General features: G+C 52.7%; 1 protein-coding gene across 15 annotated transcripts in view; it reads right to left on the bottom strand.

Annotated features, from left to right (window-relative positions):
• The window catches only part of POU2F3 (POU class 2 homeobox 3), an 83,499-nt gene extending 72,219 nt beyond the window's left edge, over positions 1 to 11,280 (bottom strand). For 7 of the 15 annotated variants that reach the window (XM_073808079.1, XM_019941763.3, XM_033861902.2 and 4 more), the window contains exon 1: positions 4,150 to 4,218. Coding sequence is in view for 4 of the 15 variants with exons in the window: in XM_019941758.3 (XP_019797317.2) it covers positions 4,150 to 4,218; positions 10,816 to 10,843 (97 nt within the window). In the remaining 11 variants the exon portion in view is untranslated. Of the gene's footprint in view, positions 1 to 4,149; positions 4,222 to 10,815 lie in introns of those variants that run through there. The other 8 variants (XM_019941758.3, XM_019941756.3, XM_019941757.3 and 5 more) reach the window with 5 other exon arrangements.
• Between the last annotated feature and the right edge of the window lie 9,892 nt (positions 11,281 to 21,172).

Consider the following 21,172-nt stretch of genomic DNA (forward strand, 5'->3'; position numbering starts at 1 on the left):
TGGTGGAAGGAGAGGATATAGGGGCTGAGGGAGGTGACGGGGTAGACGGGCAGAGCTCAGGGCTGAGGAAGTCCCCACACAAATGCACAGTGTGGGAACTGATGGCAGAGAATATGGAAAAGCAGAACTGCATACACATCTTTAAAAATTCAGCCCTTAGAGGCTATCCAGCCCCAAACCCTCCTTAATGGGGAGGAAAATAAATGTCTGGGTGGGAAAACATTTGCCCAATAATCTGCAGGGAGTTAATAGACTGCAGTCAGGATTGAGTTTGATTACTGGTTAGAAGCTGTGTGATCCTGGGCTAGTTAGTTTCTCATTCTGAGCCACAATTTCCTCATTGATAAAAATGGCAATTGTAAGAATTAAATGAGGTAATGCATGTACAGTTGGCTCCATGGGCCTGGGTATGGGAAGGAGGCTCCGTGGATGTGACTGGCCTTTCCCTTCTTCTTCTCAAGCCCACCGTATTTGTCCTCCCCCTGTGTAGGAGGCTACACTGTGACCAGAGTGGTCAAAAGTCATAGGGTTATCTGCTTGGGTGCTTGGGGATGGTCAGTTATGGAGCTGGGAGCTTTTGAAATGTGGGTAAGGCTATGTTCTTATCAACCACTCAGTTGAGAACCGGAAAAAAAAAAAAATCGGTGTCAGTCTCAAGAAGGAAGGAAAAGTAAAAACGGGAAGTAAGAGGAAGGATAGAAAAGCTGATAGTTCAGAAATCTAGAAACAGCTTGGCCTCAGTCTTCTGCAGGGTGTGGAAACAACACTGGCCAGGGGATCGGGAGTCTTCTCTGGTCCCGAGTGCTGTCACAAAGACACTGAATTTCTCCTCTGTCCACCCATGCCTCGGCTTCCTCATAGACCGAAGGAAAGGAAAGGATGAGCTAGCTTCCCTGCCACGTCTCTACCAACCGGGAGGTCTGTGTCTGGACTAGAGAACGCTCTCCTTTGCAGTCCTGGCCAGTGTGGAGGGGAAATTCACTTCCCTTTCCCAGCTCCCACCTCGTGCACCTTGGGGATTTCACACAACACAGAGGGTGCTCTCAGGGAGCTGGGGCTTTCTAGGTCACCTTTGTTTATAGTTTCTTTAAAACCCAGAGACAAACCACCCCTTAATTCAGGCACTGTTGGGGAGGGGAATCTGCCTTTTAAAAATCCAAAGGAAGCCATTAAACCAAGTTGGTAATCGCTGTGACTCACGATAAGTTTTCCTCTGTAGAAAATGAGTCAGAATGACTTTCCAGGAAGCTTGGTTACTTTAATTAGCTGCCTCTTTTTTTCTTGCCCTTAAAAACATGCAGTAATTTGACAGTCACCTAAGTAAGGATGCTACCAGCCACCAAGCTGAGCCGCTAGAAGTGAAGGATCTGGGAATGGAGGCGTTCTGACAGATGAACTAAAGGGACTCTTTGGAGTTGAGGAGGACCCACACAGACTCTTTCCCTGAATGGTGGAAGGAACAAAATCAACCTGTAGGGTTGATCCACTTGGCCTGAGTGAAGGGGAGAAGGGCACCCCAGCTACCTGCAGCCCCAGAACACTTAGCATCAAGTCTCGTTGTGTATATTACAGAATCTTAATGATGCCATTAGAGGAAATGATGACCGCAGCTGTCAATGTGCCAAGCACTGTGCTGAGGGCTTTAAATATCTCAGCTAACCCTCAACCCACTCTCTACGATGGACATTAATTGTCCTCTTTAGAAGAGATCAGGCTAAACTAACTCATCAGATCACATAAACCAGTCAGCAGCAGAGCTGTGATTCTTACCCCAGGTCTGTTTGATTCTAAATCCATACTCTTCAAAGGTCATCTGTTCCTGCCTCCTAGGGAAGCAAAGCGGCTGGTCCAAGGTCACATTCTGAACTGGCAGACACTGAGATGACACTCATATTCTGAAAGTCCCAGTTTATGTTCAGACTCTTTCTCCTTCAACCTTTCTCCTTCAAGCTCCCACAGTCCCAGACAGGAGGCCAGAGCTTGCTGAGACTGCCTGTAACGCCTTAACCTTCCTAATCCCCAGGTTCTGAACTCCCTCTGTCTCCTGGATCGCTTTTCAGGGTCTCATGTAGGTCCTTCTCACTCCTGACACAGTTGTCTTGACTTGGTCCCGTAACTAATAACAGAGCACCAGAGCTATCCTGTTAAGTGTGGACTTCCACCCTCATGGACACTCTCTTAGCTGTGTCACCACATACCTGGGGCAATATACCTGGCCCAGGTGAACAGGGTCAGCTCTAGCCAGCCTGCTACTGGGAAAGGGTGACTCAACTTCTGAATCAAGGCTTCTGGACTCTGGTTTTTCTCTAGGGAAGAGTTCAGAGCAGAGATGTACCTATTACTACTCATCAGGTGAACTGATATGAAAGCCTTGCTGGAGTTCTGGAGATGAAAGGGAATTTTCTTCACAACTGGGGAGAACAGATACCCCACTCTACAGACCTTTAAACATACTCAGCTAATAAATCAATTGACAAATGGTTGCAATTGGCCCACTCTCTCCAAGCTTAACTGTTCCCAGACACAAAGCAAAGTATAAAACATGTACCACTACCCGTGTAAACAGACAGTTTCAAGACTAAATTGAGGGCGGAGGGGCAGAAACGTTTATGGTAAATGTATGCTGCAGATGCCTCCACAAGACCCCCAATTATCATGTCCCTGATCCTGAGTCTTTTAGCTTCAAGAATGGAACTAGACTGCACCTGAAGACTTGGGAAAAGATTTCAGCTCTGGGGGACATCGATTCTCTTCCACTTCTAATTTCTATGCCTCTAATGATCCAGATGAAAGACTAATTGAGGTCTTGTTGGGATACTATTAAAGTTATTTGGTGGTGTTACAACTTATGCTCATCTTTCTTCAAGTTCTTTTTAATTATATGGAGTTTTCAAAGCAAGGTTTGGACTATGGAGTTAAAAGAGAGAGCTAGGGGCTTCCCTGGTGGCGCAGTGGTTGAGAGTCCGCCTGCCGATGCAGGGGACACGGGTTCGCGCCCCAGTCCGGGAAGATCCCACATGCCGTGGAGCGGCTGGGCCCGTGAGCCATGGCCACTGAGCTTGCGCGTCTGGAGCCTGTGCTCCGCAATGGGAGAGGCCACAACAGTGAGAGGCCCGCGTACCGCAAAAAAAAAAAAAAAAAAAAGAGAGAGAGAGAGAGAGCTATGAAACTTTCTTCTCAACTCTTCCCTCTCCTTTTCCTTTTATTCACAAAGCAAAGACATCTAAAGGCACCAAGCCCTCCTTTCTGGGTCTGTTTGCCACCCACATGCATGTAATTTGGAAGAGGAACACTTGTCCATGGGCCTCTTTGATTAGTTCCTTGAGTAGGATTATTGAGAAATCTGGGGTTAAAAGGCCTTAGTTCCCATCTACCAGAGACACATTCTGACTTCCGTCAGTCAGTAGCAGCTGGGAACACAGCCTGCTGCTTCTAGGGGCCTTGAAAAAAAAATGGTACTGATGAACCTTGTTGCAGGGCAGGAATAAAGATGTAGTCATAGAGCATGGACTTGAGGACATGGGGTGGGAGGGGGAAGCTAGGGCGAAGTGAGAGTAGCATCGACATATATACACTATCGAATGTAAAATAGTTGGCTGGTGGGAAGCAGCAGCATAGCACAGGGAGATCAGCTCGGTGCTTTGCGATGACCTAGAGGGGTGGGATAGGGAGGGCGGGAGGGAGGCTCAAGAGGGAGGGGATATGGGGACGTGTATGCATATGGCTGATTTGCTTTGTTGTGCAACAGAAACTAACAGGGTATTGTGAAGCAATTATACTGCAATAAAGATCTATTAAAAAAATAGTAAAAAAAGCTAAAAGCAAAAAAACAAATGTTACTTAAAAATGAAAAAAAAAAAGTGAATCTCCTCCCTGACTTCTTGTTTGTTTCTAAGGATCTGGCCCTTTCCTAGCCTAGTTTCAGAGGCTTTGTTCCGTTGTATACCGATGTCTACTGTTCAAAGGCTCCAGGGTCATACCCCCTGTCTCTAGGGAATCCCTTCATTTCCTAAGACCCAGCCTTTGGGTCTGATTGGCTGAAAGACCAAGCCGGAAGAGGTACCACGTTATTCCATTATTCGATGAATTCCAGTAACTCTGTCCTGCCCTTGCTTTTCTGTTTCATTTCCCAGAAGAGAAGACCCTTACCTGTCTCCACCTGGCTGAGAGCACTTCGAGCAACTGTAGAATCTGCTACATCCCCACTCATCTTGATATCTGCAGGGAGAACACAACTGATTTTAGTAACAGGTCACAATTTTTCTCGCTATGACATATGTGGCTTTAACTAAACAGCGAAGATGAATGGGTAATTACAACAAGCATCAGACTTTCAAATTCCTGATTCCTAAACATACAACTATTAGAATATTCATAAGCTTGGAGCACATATCCCCTCGTCCCAGGCTTGCCTCCTTTCCCCCTTTCTCCAGTGCTACTGCAGGGTCTCTCCCCTTTGCATCATTCACGGCCACTTCCTTCTATCACCAGGCTCAGTTGGTAAAAATTTAACAAGGGGAAGGGTACAGCGGAGGGAGGGGAATGGGGGAGAATGCTCCTCATTCTCCATCCTCATTTCCTTTGGGATTTGGGGGATGTCTGTTATTTTTTAAAGTAGCACAAGAAATATCCATCTCCCGTCCTCCCCCTCATAATAACTCTACCTTGACAGGTAAGAGCACCCTTGAACCAAGGCTTGCCCTTCTCATCTTTTTTAGCCAATCCTGCCTCTATTCTCTGCCTGATTCTCAGAGGTCAACCCACTGTCTGGTGATCAAACCCTAGTTCCTGTGTGGCCCTCCTTGGGAACCCTTACCTTCTCTCCTACTCCTTCAACGTTCTCAGTAAGAAAGGGATGGCAGGCGGGTCAGCGTCCCGCGGAGAGAGAAGACCTACACAAGGCCCCCTGTCTCAGCCCCCAAGTGCTGCGGGTCTGGCCTCTCTGCCCTGCTTCATTTCAGTAAATTAAACATTTACCCACAACAGACAGCTGCCGCTGCCTAAGAGGCCCCTAAGTCTCCTCAAGGGTCAGCAAAGAGAAGGAAAGAGACAACTTTGAGCTAACTCACTCTCAGCTCCTCTCCTTATGAAACCACCCCAATACTGAAGCCGTTAAAGACAGAAGAATATTTTATTCAAATCATGTTGACCCCCCCCCCTTCTCTGGGGCAGCACTTTAACTCTTTCAAACCAGATAAAGTCTTGGTGAGCCAATTTGCATACCCGGCCCCCCAGCCAATCCCGGGTAAGCAGCCCATCTTAATTTGGGCCACATAATTGGGCAGTTGACAGTCTGGATGTCTGAGGTCTGGAGATGACCAGGACGAGGGAGAAGGGTGGACCTCCACCCCAGGAAAAGCAGGAAGAAACCGACTTTTATTTCTTCTTCTTCTTCTACTTTTTTTTTTTTTTTTTTAGGGCAATGATGTGTGTGGCTCTGGCAGAGGTTTAAAGTGTGGTCCCAGGGGATGCAGTGACTGCAGTGCAGGAGGGGTGACTGTTATGCCAAGCAAGACAGAGATGGGGAGTCCCGAGGTTCTACAGCCCTTGGAACACCCCAGGAGCAGGGGAGGGAGTAAGCAACCTTGGGAGCCACTGTAGTTTGAGGAATAGTTTTGAGACCGGTCAAAGTGATGACTCCCAGGTAAACACTTGGAGCTCCGTACAGCCCTCCCCAGACATCCACACTGTCCTGCGTGGTTACAGACCTCTAGGGGAAACCCTGCAGCCACACTTGCCACCCCTCTCAGTGCACTACATTTAAGAAGGCATTTCTCCAGCCTAACCAAAGTCCTTCCTGCTGCAGTTTGAAACTTTTTGTACAGTCTGTCATGCATGAATATGCAGAGTAACTAGTGTGGGCCACCCGGACAGGTCTGCAAAGGGCTTCTGCTACTCCACGCTTTCTGCTCCAGGGGGGAAATGGGCTTAGCTTCGTCCCACCCATGAAGGGCCACGCTGGAGCTGGGCATTGCCTATTATAGATCGGCTCAGTTACACTTCCCCATAGGGATCCTTCAACAGTGCAGAGAAAACGTCAGAGACTGCTGGGAAGGGGCGGGAGGGGGTGAGTGCTCACCACCTCTCCCGTTGCTGAGCACAGGCTCCGGAAGCGCAGGCTCAGCGGCCATGGCTCACGGGTCCAGCCACTCCGTGGCATGTGGGATCCTCCGAGACCGGGGCACGAACCCATGTCCCCTGCATCGGCAGGAGGACTCTCAACCACTGGGAAGCCCTCTCAGTGGGCTTTTAAACATGCTTCAGTGGCGCTGGGAATTCAGAGCATGGGTTTTGACAGCAGACAGACCTGGATTTAATCCCAGTGCCATCCTAACTAGCACAGGGGGACCCTGGCCACATATTTGAACCTCAGTTTTCTCAGCTAAAAAAAAAAAAAATGAGAAAAATGATACTTCCCAGAGTTATAGTGAGGAGCAAATAAGATACTGAATGAAAACCGCCTGGCACAGTTCCTGGCACAAAGGAAGCACGTGATAAATGAATTAACTAAACAGATACTTAGGCTTCGATCGGAGTCCCCTTCTTCCATTACAGTTAACAGCTTTGGTTTTTCTGTCTAAGCAGTATCATAATTTGTCCTTTACCTGGGAAGCCATCTGCATTCTCCCAATTCTGACTTCATGGGAAAAACGCTCATGGGGACAAGAAGAGTTTAAGAGGTAGTGAGGGTGGGATGATGACCAGGTATTCTGAATCAACTTATTTCAAACATCTGACGTTTAAGAAGGGTGACATTTTAGCTAAACCGTAATTCTATGCCTGTAACCCAAACACTCCTCCAACACCCATTCCCTGCACCACCTTTAACTCTACCCAAAAGCCATCTCTCTGATCTTTTAAATTAGCATAAAAGGTAGTCCTAATCATGTCTAAAATTAACTTTTGAAGGAGTCAAAGGCTCCACACTCTTCCAGGACATCTACTCATTGGATGTACCCATTATGGGAGCAACATTGTGACACTTCGGGATTGGACAGGGATTTGAGTCTGAATGGAGGGTCAGGCTGAGATGATCTGTGAAACCTCTTAATGCCCATAGGATGTTAAGACACTGAGAACCTGTTCCTGTTGGGTAGGAGGCCGAGGCTGATGGGTGCGACGAACTCGTGGGTCTCAGCCTAAAAATGGGCCAACACCGAAACTCGCTGAGACGCCACAACCCTTCGCCTGTCGGACAGCACATGCCGGAGGTGAGTGAGAGAGGTGTGGGGTGCGGTCAGGCTTCTCTGCTGTTCTAATCTCAGCTGGCAACTGAGGAGGCTCCTTGCCATCACTCCCTTCCCTGGGGAGGCTCAGCTGGTCTGTGTAAGAACCCAGATACCAGACGCAGCCCCTCATCTGCTTCACCGGCGCTGTCACCCGCTGAAGCTGGAGCGAAATGTTGGCCGCTGGCCTTGACCTCCCTGTGCCTTGGCATGACCCAGCAGCAGCCCCTCCTTACACATCTGTGAACCAGGATGTGTGTGTGAACCTGCAGGAGCAAAGTCCAAGGGGCAGCACTTCCCCAGGCTGCAGGCTGAGTGTCCACGGTGTCCTGGACCTCCTGGGTCCAGGCTATGCCAGGAGAACAAAAGGCCCACTCCTCTCTCTCCTACTGTCCATCTTCATCTCTTCGGAAGGGACTGGAGCTCCCTCCTGACTTCTCCCTCCCACACCCACTGCTTCAGGCACTTCTACCAGAGGGAATTCAAGGGGCCACCGGTCCTACTTCTGAGCGAGCCAGGGTTCCAACTCTTCCCTGGAGGAGATGCTTCTCACCTCTTCTACAAGAGAAATGCACTTCCTCTCAAGAGACCTTCCAACCCCCTGAGCTGGAACTGGTATCAGTCTGTGAGACTCGATCCTCCTTTCCCAACGCTGATAGAGAACAGCTCACAGTGAGGAAAAGGGCAAAAAAGAGATGCTCTGGGACTAACCAGCTGTCCCCCTCCAGCTGGTTTCCCACTGTTTCCTCCATCTCTTCTCTCCCTCCTGAGCTTTCTGTCTGACTCTTGTCTACCTGCATTGGGCCTGGGAGGGAGGAGCCCCTCCTTAGCCTGGGTGCCCCTGTGTCTGGTGACGTCATGCCTGCTCAGGTGTTTGTGCTTCCACGTGAGAGGTGTGCTACAAAATACAAAGTGCTGAGGTCCCAGGCCAACCTGAATCACGGCTGGTACCCAGGTTATCAGAGCAAAAAGATGGGCTGACTCAGGGGCCGCAGTGCTTGCGGAGCTGCTGAGTGGGGGACCTTACGCATTACTTTGTGTGCCCCTGCTCCCCCTCCAACCCCCCCAAACTGTTGCAGTAGATCCATGGAGGGGGAATCCCCAAGGGCCTAGGACTGGGGATTTACAGGGCAAGTGCTGCTTATAACGCATCCGCAGGACACAGGATCACTGGGAGGGGAAAAGTAGGGCTCAGAAGAGACCAGATTTCCACAGAGAGGATCCTGGACTGAGACACCCTAGAGAGGGGCCCCCAGGGAGACACTCCATAGACGGATCCTCCCTCAGAGACCCCACAGCAGGGCCCTCGATGAAAGACCTTACAAAGATGACCCCGGACTAAAAAGCCCACTGAGAAGACCCAGCAAAGGGAGCCCTCAAATGGAGACCTAGTTAGAGAGGCCCCACAGAAAGTCCCAAATTGAGCGATCCCTTTGAGGTCTCCAAAGGGGAACCAGACACCACAGAGAGGCCAGGAAACCTCACAGGGAGGCCAGGCAGCCCTGAGGGGAGATGGACTACAGAAGCGGTCTGGGGAGCAGTGGCAAGCAAATGTAGAGAGATGACTCAGGTCACCCACCCGAGGTAAACAGGTGGACGGAGAACCCACCTGAGGAGTCAGCGCACCCTGGGTTTAGCTCAATCACCCCCTTTGTGTCTGCCTGCAGGGGACAGGGCTGGGGGAGGTGCCCGGGCTTCTGAAAAGCGTCAGCCTGGAGCTTCCTCCCAGGCCAGGCATGGAGGGCTTGGCCTCCTCACCTCAACCTCACCCTCTCTTTCCTGCTCTGGGCTAGATCCTCTTAGCCCCCAGGCGGCCTCCCTGCTGGGTCCCAGCTGCCCCCCCTCCTCCCACTTCCCCCAGAGCAGGAACCCCTAGTAGACAATGAGGTGGAAAACCCCCAGGAAGTCTCTGATCTTGGTCCTAAACAACTTCCCACTGGGGGGTGTGCCTTCAGGTTTTGCTCCCATGCACACCTAGGCCTTCTTGGTGGAAAGTGGAGAAAGGAGAACCCGGGATCTGCCCCCAGCTATGTCCAGCTCCATGCTGGTACTACGAGGTCTGAAAATGGACTTTCCCCAACCATTGGATGATACCCAGTTGGATGATTCTTTCCGCCACACCGAGCCCTCCCTGGCATGTCCTGGCACCTGGGGATCCACTCAGAGCTAACACCTCACCGTCTGCTGGTTTTCACTCAGCCCCACCAGGACTGCGTCTGGGAAACTGGGTCTCCCCCGTGCACCCACTGCTGCTTGATTTCAAGGATTGGCGGCTCCAGGAAGGGCCAAAGCCTCCAGCCTGCCCTGCTCCTTGGGGTAGGTCATGAGAATTGACTCCCTCACTCTTCCTCCAGAAAGGAGAGCAGGTAACAAAATTCCCGTCAACAGCCCTGAAGTCCTTAATGAAGGTCATTCATTGGGTGTTGCTCCCTGTAAGAGGCAAGTTGCTGGTTTGAAATGGCCAAATCAGGCTCAGCTTTCTCCACGTCAGTCCGTCTCTGCTCAGGCCCTCAGACCTCCAGAAGGCCCACCCCGACACCAAGTCCGACCTCCAGGATTAGTAGCTCCAGTCCTTGCCTGGCTGTGGAAGGAGGGATCAGCAGGGTGACTGGAGGGGTCTTGGTTCACTCCATGCCCATAGACCTTTCACGCAGGGGAAACTGACTCCCAGAAAAGCATTTCCATGGCCTAGGTTCCCACCCCTGAGGAGAGGAGGGCTTGGTATCTAAATCCATGGGACATAGAACACAGAGGATGTATCTCTCACTGCCCCCCTCACCCCCCAGACACAGAGATGGAAGCGCTTTCCCACAGGGTCCTGTGCAGGCTTCTCCTCCTGTGCGTCCCAAAGAGCTCCGGCTCAGCCCCCGCACGCGGACTCCCCAGCCCCGCCGCGCACCAGCCTACGGCACTGCCTAGGCTCACGGAGCAGGGGAGCAGGTACACCTTCACGGGTGGGGTCTGCTCCACCTCCTCTCCCAACACACATGGGCACAGGTAGACTCACCTCTGACACACACGGACACATGCTTCCCTAGGCCCTGATCAATACGTGTGCACCGTGGCACCTGCCCCAGGTGTGCCTCTGTAAATGCCCAGCTCCACTCACTTTTCCTAGGCACCCCCTAGACCTTACCAATAACCACTCTCCCCATACTTCACGTAAATGCCTGGGACACCAAACACGCAACATGTGGATACACGTATTTCTCTCACTTCTGCACTCCAAGGTCCACACCCCTGGCTGAGCCAGTGAGCCACCCTTCTGCAACCAGTGAACAGGGCAACTTCCCCGAGACTACCACAGCTCAGCACGCCCAGGTCCCACAGGGCTGCCGCTCTCCAGATGCCAGCGCTCTCCGGATGCGAGGCTTCAGAAGCCCTCCCACCCTCCACCGCAGCCCCTACCTTCATTCTTCCCCAAAGTCCCCCAGACGGACCCTGCGCCCGCCAGCTCGGGGCGACCCGCTATCCACACTGCCCTCTCCTGGCCGCTGGGGAACAAGACCCCCCGAGAGCGGCGCCCCTGTCATTCGCCCCTGCCCGAGCACAGTGACACCTGTCAGAGCTCGCGCCCTCCGCCCCTCACCTGGGTGCATGGGTTCCAGATTCACCATCCTGCCCCAGGCGGGGCCAAAGCCAGCTTCCCCCCAGGCCCCTCGCGGCTGCCCCAGCCGGGCCTCCGGGGAAGCCAGGGTCTCCTTCCTCCCGCCCCCGGCCGCCGCCGCCGCCGCGGGAGCCGCCGCCGGAGCCGTCGCCGCAGCCGTAGCGCGCTCCGCTGCTCCCTCCCGCCCACCCGGGCAGCACTCGGCGCGGCGGGATTGCCACACGCCCCAGGTGAGCACGCGGCGCGGCGGGGCGGGGGCCTCGGGCCACGCCCCCTGGCAGGGCCCCCGCGCCTGGCCCCCGGCCCAGGCAAAGCAGCGATTTGCATTCGGGGAGCCGGGGGCCGGGGGAGGGGGCAGGCGGTGCTGCCGGGGCGGGTCCTGACCCTGCGGAACACCTGTCCACCTCGGACCCGCCAATGGCCTCTCCCCACCGCGCCCGGCCCAACAGCTTGCCCTACTGAGGAACCCCTGGCAGATTAACCAGCGGGGCGGCGGGGGGACGGGCTGAGCTTCCGTCTGGACAGACACCCCAGCTCTGCGAGGAGCTCTGGAAGTGTTTGGAGAAGCCGCGGGAGTGCGCTGGGAAGAATCTGGTGTTGGAATCCTACCTCTCTGCCGCTTACCGGGCTGTGTGACATGAGACAAGGCTCATCACCTCCCTGAACTCAGTTTACTCAACCGTAAAACGGGGGCAGGTGTTAATCTTAACTGGCATCTATCTATCTGAAGTTAGCAGGTGGTCAAGCTCACCTAGGCCCCCCGTGCATCCTCACCACAACCTGGGACCTAGATGGGGCCCAGCTAATTATCACATTTTCTGGGTGAAGATAGTGTCTCTTGCCTGCCCTACCAGGTCCCAGGTTGCTGCGAGGCTCTATGAGAGTATGATGTGAAAGCTATTTACTAGTGTCAGGGGCTGTGGGAACAGCCACCTCCTCATTTACAGAACTGGGAAGTGACTTGTCCAAAGGCATACAATTCCCTAGTGGTGGAAGGAAGCTGGCTGGGATCAGGTCTCTGGACTCCCACTCCAGTGCTCTCTGCAGCACCCATCATAGACTCGTCACCTGAGCTTCCCCCACCCTTCTCCTCCACTCTTCAGGTCCCAGGAAGAGGTGGCAAGGCGAAGAGACCACCTGTGTATAAGCCTTGAAAGCCGTGTGCCCACAGCAGGCAAGACCTCGCCTTTCTTTCCAGACAGGTCTCCCTGTCAACCTGCTTACAGAACAAGTCCTGGGCTTTTCTGCCTCTATGCCTTGTTTGCACTGTTCTTTCCAGTTGGTGTGTCCACCCACCATCCACCCCAATAATCCCCATTAGAATATCCAGCATTTATTGAGCTTTCAGTGCATTAGGCACTGTGCTAACCAACACTTGAGAGGCACCTGATCTTGTTTAGTCCTCATAACAACTCGAAGACGGGACTGTTATTATTTCCATTTTACAGATGGGAAAAATGAGGCTTAGAGAGTTTAGTGTGCCCACAGTTACCCTTCCAGTAAGTATCAGGGCTCCTATTCTAAAACTCTGCACTCTTCTCCCTTCGTGCCCAATTCAAATGCCACCTCCTTCTGAAGCTGGAAGTGATCTGATCTGTTATTAAATTACCATAATGTTTCAATGCTCTTACTAGCCCTGTGGCTCGCTCTGCAGGACTTTTCTTATCCTATCTCCTGGCCGTTAACTGATTGGCTGCCCCCACAGCACCAAACACCGTGCAGGGTACACAGCAGGTGTCAGAAAGGGCCCAGTGGGTGCCACAGTGGCCCTGGAGGGAAAGTGTTTAACAAGTGCTTCTTCGGGTCCACACAAACCACTCTCCCCCAATCGCACCAACCTTTCTTCCTCCCACTCTTGGCAAGAAGGGAGGAGACTTTCTTCCTGTTTCTTCTGGCTGAGGAAAGAGATCAGTAGCTTTTCAGAGGCCTAGTGAACCCAGAGACACGCCCCCCACACCTTGGCACACTGCCAGACTGTCCCTTCCTTCCCTCCTCTTTCCTCTACTTTCCCTCCCTTCCTCCACTTCAGGTTTGGCCCCAAGCCTGAGGCCATTTCTTATCTACAACTGCACTTCACCTACCATCATCCTAGAAAAATGCCTGCACATAGTTTATATACCCCTGTGCGCTTGTGATTTCCATATCTCTATTTACATAGCATTTGTGTAGCCATGTTCCCCAAGGGTCTGATTCTCTGACCACCAGTATCTGGAACCTGTTTCTCTTTTCCATGTGCAAAGTTACATTTCTTTTCTGGGCTTTAGTTTTCCAGAAGCCAGAGGAGCATGTACCTAATGATTTCTAAGGGTCTTCCAGCTCTAGCAGCCTAGGATACTGGGGTCCTGGGGATGCGGGTGGGGGTGGAACCCTTGGAGATGGGGCCCATTGGGGAAGAGATGGGGCGTTATAGCTTCAGAGTTGGAAGGACAGTTTTGGGTTCCGGACCAGGAGAGGGGGTGATTGGGGGAAGGATGGGAAGGTGAGAGGGGTGGGGGAGAGGTAGCAGACAGGACCTCACCTTCATTCACTTACTCATTCATTCAATCCATATTGATTGAATGCTTTCTATAGGCCAAGAAAGTGCTACGTGCTGGGCATGTACCTTTTTATTCAGTCATCACACCTTTAGGAGGAACATACAATTTTTAAGTTCCTTTTATAGGTGAGGAAACTGAGGTTCAGGGAGGTTAATGCAGCTAGTAGATGGCAGAGTTGAAATTTAGACCAGGCCTGCCTGACTCCAAAGCTGGTACTTTTAATCCTGGCCTCCAGTGTCTGAGCCCGAGTCTCCTCTTCTCTGCTCTTCCCTTCTATGCGCATACAACTCCAGGTGGAAGGAACCTAGATAATCATATGAGGGACCAGAGGTCCACAGGGGGTGGGACTTGCCCAAGGTCACACGACAGCAAGCAAAGGCGGAGCAGAGACCCTCTGTTCTCTCTGCTCCTCCTTCTTCTGTTCTTTCTGGGCCTTTGAAGGGTGGGTGGGGCAAGGGGCAGGGTTCGATGATTTTTATTCCTTCCCTCTGTGACTTGCTTGATGACCATTTCAACTAGATGAACTGGAACAGGAGTGCACAAGACTCCTTTGTCCCTCCCTCCTTCGTGGAGACCATGAGTGCTTCTGTGGAACACTCATGGTCTCCATGAAATCAGCTCTTTGAGTTCTGGGCAGGTGGGAGGTGGGGAAGGTGCCACCTCTGTGGCCTAATACTCCATTTCTCTGTTTAGCCAGGAAGAGAAAAAGCTGTGGGGGAGAGGAGAGAGATAGGGAGTTGCCTGGAGGTTAGAAAGGAACAGAGGAAAGAAAGGGAAAAAGAAGCAAAGACAGGAAATTTCAGTGCCTTTGGACATCAAAAGAGCACCATGCAAATCACATACAAATGATATGCAAATGACCCAGCACTTCCTCCTTTACCCCCTACCCTCTCAACAGCTGGAGGGCTTTTTCAGAGAGCAGCCAAAGCCTAACTCCAGGATCCTGTTGTCCCCAAACTGTGATCAACGTGGATCCCTCCTGGGGGTCCTTCTGGTCCTCCTGGGATTACGTCTGATCCCCTCGGCTGCACCTCTAGGAAGTTACGAGCCCCCCCCCCCACCCCGCCCCGGCCCCATTTCTATGTGAGCATGCTAGCAGCTTCTTTTGCTTCAAGGACGGAAGGCTCTAGGAGCTAAGCCTCCCCGTCCAGACACATTGCTGGAAACAGGCTGTAGCCCTGGAGGAGGTGCTCGGGGAGCTAGGTGGGCCCGCACCCTGTTCCCTACCTCAGCAAAGTGGATTTCTTGGCCGCAGGCCTTTCTGCTCACCCTCATTTCCTGTCATGTCAGCTGGTGTGAGTTGTCAGGATTGGGAGAAGGGTGGAGAGCCAGGTGTCCTGGAAGGCCACCAAGTAGCAAGTCCTTTCTAGCTCTTTCTGTCTGCCAGATGGGCTGTAGGGCCCAGGGCGGGGGGATGTGGGGCGGGGGTCAGCTCCCTGCCTTGGGGTGACCTCAGGGACTGAATCCGTGCTCAGGCTTCCTAAAAGAGCGGATGGAAGGAAGATAGAGGCCTTTTAAAACCACACCTCAGAGTCAATCTCATGGCACATTTGCCAGGAGGAGTATTGCAGGATGGGGGTGGAGGGGGTTCGTGTCAGGGTGACAGAGTGAGAGGTGCGCTGGGAACCAGAATAAAGCAAATTTCCAGGGAAGTGGATGGGAGAGGACACAGCTGTTTCCTGCCCCTGATATCCCTAACGCTGAGCCTCAACCATGGACATCCCACCCCACCCGTCTAGAGGGAGTACACACAAACTCATTGCCCATTTTGCTCTTGAAGGTTTTGAATAATAGATAATAATATATGTATTTAATTTTAAAACAGCATAACAATCCTGTCCTCCGATGAACTCTTTTGACCTCGGGGCCAGCATTGGGTCTGGGTCCGGCCACTCTAATCACACCTTGGGGCAGAGCCCTGCCTCAAGACCAGCCTCTCCCCGCCTGGTCCCCCTGCACGCTCAGGGCAAGTCTAAGCCCAGGGCGCCCTCTTGTGGTTATAGGCGTGTATGATCCTGACTTGAGTCCCCACGCCCACCCCCACCTCCACCCCGCCCCGCAACCTCTCCTTCCAAGCGGTCTCGCCGCCACTGTCTCCTGTGGTGAGTGGCGGTCCATGTCTGGGGGAACCCCAGGCAAGGGCCCCAGTTCCAGGCCAGCTGGAGATATTGAGTGTTAGTTTCAGGCTGCTGTTGGGTCTTCTGGTCCGTGCTCCCCATCCAAGGCCAGACTTTACCATGGAAGCCCAGTTTTGGAGTCACCCAGTCACCGCCTTGACGGGCTGTCAGTCCTGTTGCCGGACAGCTCTGCTGGTTAAAACGTCCTACATCCCACACTGCCCTCCGGAGCTTCTGAGCTCCACGCCAATCCTACACCCGCACACATAGGAGGACAGTGTCATCGGTCCATTCATCCATCTGGAGCTGGGAATTGAGTACCCATCGGAGCTGTGCATTGGGCTAGGGGCAGGGAACGGAACAGAGACCAGGCAGTGTCCCTGCCCTCAGGAAGCTCACAGGCTGGCGATGCTTGCGGACCAGCGAACAGTAAGTCCGTCATCCTGGGGCCTGTGCTGTACCAGGGAAATAGGGGGGACTATGGGGGCCCACAGTAGGGCACGACTTACCTGAGTCTGGGGGTGGGCATCAGGAAAGGCTTCTTAGAGGCAGGGACATCTAAGCAGAAATCCCCAGGGAAGAGGTAGTAGGAGGAAGGGAGCCTAAGCCGTACAAGCAAAGGGAACGGCCTATGCCAGGAGGGTGCGTGGCACACTGGGGGGAGCCCACACAGTACAAGGCGGCTAGATCACAGAGTACAAGACGTGGAAAACCACGAGTGAGTGAAGGTGATGGTATTTGCACAGGGAGGACCTTGAATCTGGCCTAACTTAGGTGGAAATGATTCACCAGTTTCAGGAGCAGGTGACTTTTCCTGACTGCATCACAGCATAGGTTTGAGTGCCATGGCATGGGGGAGGGGGAGAGAGGAGGGGGAGTCTGGCAAGAGGTTTGACTGTGAGGACACAAGGAGAAATAGGGCAGAGGTGGAGTGGGACTTGGGTTTGAGGTGCGTTTGACTGCACTTTTTAAATGGGAAAGATTTAAACACTCTCAGCACAGATGGGCAGGAGGCAGGAAAGAGCGAGATGCCAGGGGAAGAGCGGAGAACACTTCTCCAGAGAGGAAGGGGAAGGGCTGGGATTCAAAGCCCTGGAGTCGGGCAGAAGGGACACTTCCCCACCATCAGGACGGGCGGGAATCCTGAAAGGCAGGTATGGATGCAGGGGGTAGAGAGGTTTCTGCTCCTGGCATGCAGGAAAGGAGGGCACTGTGGGTGCAGTGTCCCTTCATCCCGCCCCCCGCTCCCCTAGGAGTCAGGACATTCTCCCAGCGGGAGACCCACAGCGGGAGCCAGGACCACTAATTCGCCACCCCTGAGAGGCTCTGCAGGCCTGGGTCCTGAGGTAGCTTGTGACCTGCCTTCTCTCTCCTTTGTTTGACCGGAAGCCCCCTGAGGTCTGGACCTTCTCCCAGGGAGAAGCATGTGGGCCTCTGTCCACCTCACTTTGGCCCTCTTCCCGTCCACCGTCCATCCTTCTGGGTCCCCATCTGGGACGGCTGTCGTCATCAGGATCTCTACGGGAAAACAATCAGCTGAACTCAGAAGGCCTTTGATGAAGTATTGCTTATTTACAGAGGGGCCAGCAGGGTTACGGGACATTGAGAAGCTAGGGCTGAAGAGGAATGAGTAGCTGTCCAGGAGTGCAAGGAGGTCTGGAGCCTTGGAGGAAGGAAGCCAGGGCCAGACCCGTGGTGCTGAGGAAGTAAGGGGCGGGGAATCCAAGCCCCAGAGTCTCTCTCATCCTGCCCTCTGACGTCTGGCGCTTTTCCTGGCTGAGCCAGAGGTGAGAGAGCCCAGGGGAGACCAATCCAGAGGTCGGAGTCCTGGGGCGCAGAGCAGGGCAGAGGGAGGTGGAGAATGCAGGGGGCGAGGGGCAAACAGGGAAACAGCGCGGCCAGTCACCTCTCTATGGTCACTTGTTCGTATCGGAGGATAAACCCTAGAACGCGTTGATGCTTCTCACAGTCAAGATGACCAACGCTTGGTGATAATATAAAGTGATGGCAGGTGTGGTAGTTAATGTTCTCTGTCAGCTTGGCTAGGCCATGATGCTAGTTTCTGGTCTAACACTAGACTAGGTGTTGCTGTGAAGGTATTTTGTAGAAATGATTAACATCTACAGTCAGTTGCCTTTAAGTAAAGGAGATGACCCTTGCTAATGTGAGTGGGGCTCATCCAATCAGCTGCAGGCCTTAAGAGCAAAAGCAGCCTTCCTGAAGAAGGAATTCTGCCTCAAGACTTAACACAGAAATTGAATCTGAGTTCCCAGCTGCTGACCTGCCCTACAGATTTCAGACTTAAGGCTGCCACATCAACTTCTGCCTAGCCTGCCAGCTGCCAGCCCTTAGCTGCCCAGATCCCCAGTCACGTGAGCTAAAATCAATCAGTGTGTGTGCGTGCGCGTGCGTGTGCGTGTGTGTGTGGTTGACCCTTGAACAACATGGGTTTGAACTGCCTGGGTTCACGTATCGGGGGATTTTTTTCAATAGTAAATACTATCGTATTACACGATCCACAGTTGCATCTGTGGAGGCAGAAGTGCGGATGCTGAGGAACCACAGATACGGAGGACCAGCTATAGATCATGTCAGAGGTTTGATTCCTGCTCCCCTAGTCCTTGCCTTGTTCAAGGGTCAACTGTATATGTATGGATACAGTTGTGTATATGTATGTATGTATGTATATATATATGTGTGTGTGTGTGTGTGTGTGTGTGTATTCTGTTCTGTTTCTCTGGAGAACCCTGACTGATACAGCAGGAATGTGTGGAAACAGGGCCTCTCACACACTGCTAGTGAGAATGTAAATTTGGACAGCACCATTTGGAGGTGAGTCGACAGTATCAACCAAATACTGGCCGTAGGAGCCAGTCCATTGCCATCAGTAGCCAAATGGCTACTAGCCTGCAGTAGGATGCCAGGCAGCAGTTACACGGTGAGTGCCAGTGTCGGGGAGGACAGTCTAGACAAGCCCTCTCTCTTAGGGGATGATGGAATTGGGGGCTTGGAAGGGGAGGTGACCCACCCAAGGTCACCCAGAGGTGGGACTAGGCCGGTGCCCACGTTCCTCACGTGAATTTTTAGCCTCAAGTTTTGCTCCTGGGGAGCGGCCCCTGCCCCACTTTTTGCCAGATTCCTTGACAGCTCCACGCACCCTATCCAGGTCCCACGAAGGCCCTGGGCAGAGATGCTCCAACTGTAGGGCTCCACAGTTTCCCCACCGAAGACATCCAGTGGTTAACAAGACCGCAGGGAGAGGAGCCTGAAGAAAACCCACAGAAAGTACAGGCCCGGCCACGCTCGGCGGATCCCGCCGGGGAGGCCTGGTACCACTTGTAGCTCCTCTGGCTTGAAGAGGCACTGCTGAGATCTGGTCTCCTGGGCTCCCACCCGAGGGCCTTGCTTACCTTAGCCAAGGGAACCAATCAGAAGCCTGTTCCTGCCAACATCAGTCCCAGGGGAGCTTTGGGAACCCCCCCCCACCCACTCAGTCCTCAGTGATGGCTACTGCAGGGCTGGCCCTGCTCACCCTCCCCCGGTGCGCCGTGCTGAGGTTCCGGTGGGCCCATCCGATAAACCCATTTGGGTTGTAAGTGTGCGTGGCGTAAGAAGGCTGGGTTTGGATTCCTCACTACTCTCTGACCTTGGGCAAGTCCCATCGTTTCATAGGTGAGCCGCATTCATGAAATGTCACAGAAGCGCTGAAAGAAGCCAAGTGAGCTCATTCGTAAGAAGGCGCTTCGTCAACCCTGAAGAAATGAGAACTATTGTAGGTATATGACCTCTCGCAGGTGTTTTCTCACATCCACAAAGGACTGCTGAGGAAAGTAAAGCCTTATCTCTCGAATAGCGGACCATCTACATCTAGGTAACAAGCTCCGAGTCTGATAAACACAAACACGACACTTCCAATTGGAGGCACCGTCGCAGAGCCAGAGCTTGGCTGGGGAGGTTGGGAGGGTTCCTTGGAATGATGGGAGGCGTGGACTCCGTCTGAGCATAGGGTCGGGCCAAAGTCACAGGGAATCTTCATCCTCATCTCCATGCCCTGAGACCGACAAGGGGCCCCAGGCAGGGTGGTCTGTAGTAACAGTGTCCAGCAGGCCCCTCCCCGCAGGACACAGGCAGGCTTGGAGGTGCTCATCCCCCCCTTCCCAAGGAAGATCAGAAAAATACTCCAAGTCTTGAAAACATTACTTTTTTCAAAAGTATTATTCTTGGCTATTTGGAAGTGAGTAGGGAAGGCATATGGTGTGGGGACCACCACCCCCAGCAATGAAGACACACCCACAGAGTTAAGAGGGGTGGGAGATGCCTTCTCCAAGTAATTCCCTCCCTCACCCGGAGCAGGGGCTGGGCAGGAGGTGAAGGAGAAAAACGCTTGGGGAGGAAGGCCTCCCCAAATTGCCCCCCAGCACGGGTGAAGCTGGTTCTTGAAAACAGGTTCAGAGAGAGGCACGCCCACTTGAAAAGTATGTCTCCCCACTCCTCTACCACTAACTCGACCATCAGGCAAGCCCAGCACAGTTCCATGGGCAACAGCAGCCTGTTCTGGGGGTGCTGGGGGGCAGAGTAAGGGGGACAGCCCTGCCAGCCCCTTTCCTTCTCCAAGGCCTGTGAGGAAGGCTCTGACTCCCCGCCTCCTCCCTCCTAAGGAGATGGGACCCCTGGGACTTGCCCAACGCCTGAAAGACTCCAGTCTCTGCCCTGTGCTCACACAGTCCCCTCCACCTTGCCAAATCCCTACCAGCCTGCAGCCTCAACCCACGTCCCATCTTGTCCAGGAAACCTTCCCCAATCAACTCAGCCTGCACATCCCTCCTCCTTGAAAGTCCTCAGTGCCCAGCCCAGCACTTCATGTTACAGCCTCTTTATACTAGAAGATACTCTTGAAGCGAAGAGGCCTTCGGGATGTCTGGCTCCATTGTGTCGGGTTTATAAATGAGGAAACGTCTGCTCTTTTCACTAACGGTAACAATATTAATAGCAGCTAACACAGTGAGCACTCACTATGTGCTGGGCACTTGACACGTATAAATTCACTTCAGTCTCACAATTAAGCCCATTTTATAGCTGAGAGAGCTGAGGCACAGAGAGGTAAAGTAACTCAAGATTGCACAGCAAATAAGAATCATGGCCAGCAACAGGGCCATGAAAAGATGCTCAACCTCGCTCACAGAGAAATGCAGATCAAAACTACAATGAGGTATCACCTTGCTCTGGTCAGAATGGCCATCATTAAAAAGTCTACAGGTAACAAATGCAGGAGAGAGTGTGGAGAAAAGGAAACCCTCTTGCACTGTTGGTGGGAATGCAAATTGGTGCAGCCACTATGGAGAACTGTATGGAGGTTCCTCCAAAAACTAGAGTTGCCGTATGATCCAGCAACCCCACTCCTGGGCATATATCTGGACAAAACTCCAAATCAAAAAGATATTTACATGCACCCTTATGTTCACAGCAGCACTATTTACGATAGCCAAGGCATGGAAACAACCTAAATGTCCACCGACAGGTGAATGGATAAAAAAAGATGTGGTGCATATACACAATGGAATACTACTCAGCCGTAAAAACGAATGAAACAATGCCATTTGCAGCAACATGGACAGACCTAGAGATTATCATGGTAAGTGAAGTAAGTCAGAAAGAGAAAGACAAATACCATACGATATCACTTAC

This window comes from Tursiops truncatus, chromosome 8 (assembly GCF_011762595.2).
Source record: "Tursiops truncatus isolate mTurTru1 chromosome 8, mTurTru1.mat.Y, whole genome shotgun sequence".
Lineage (NCBI taxonomy): Eukaryota > Metazoa > Chordata > Mammalia > Artiodactyla > Delphinidae > Tursiops > Tursiops truncatus.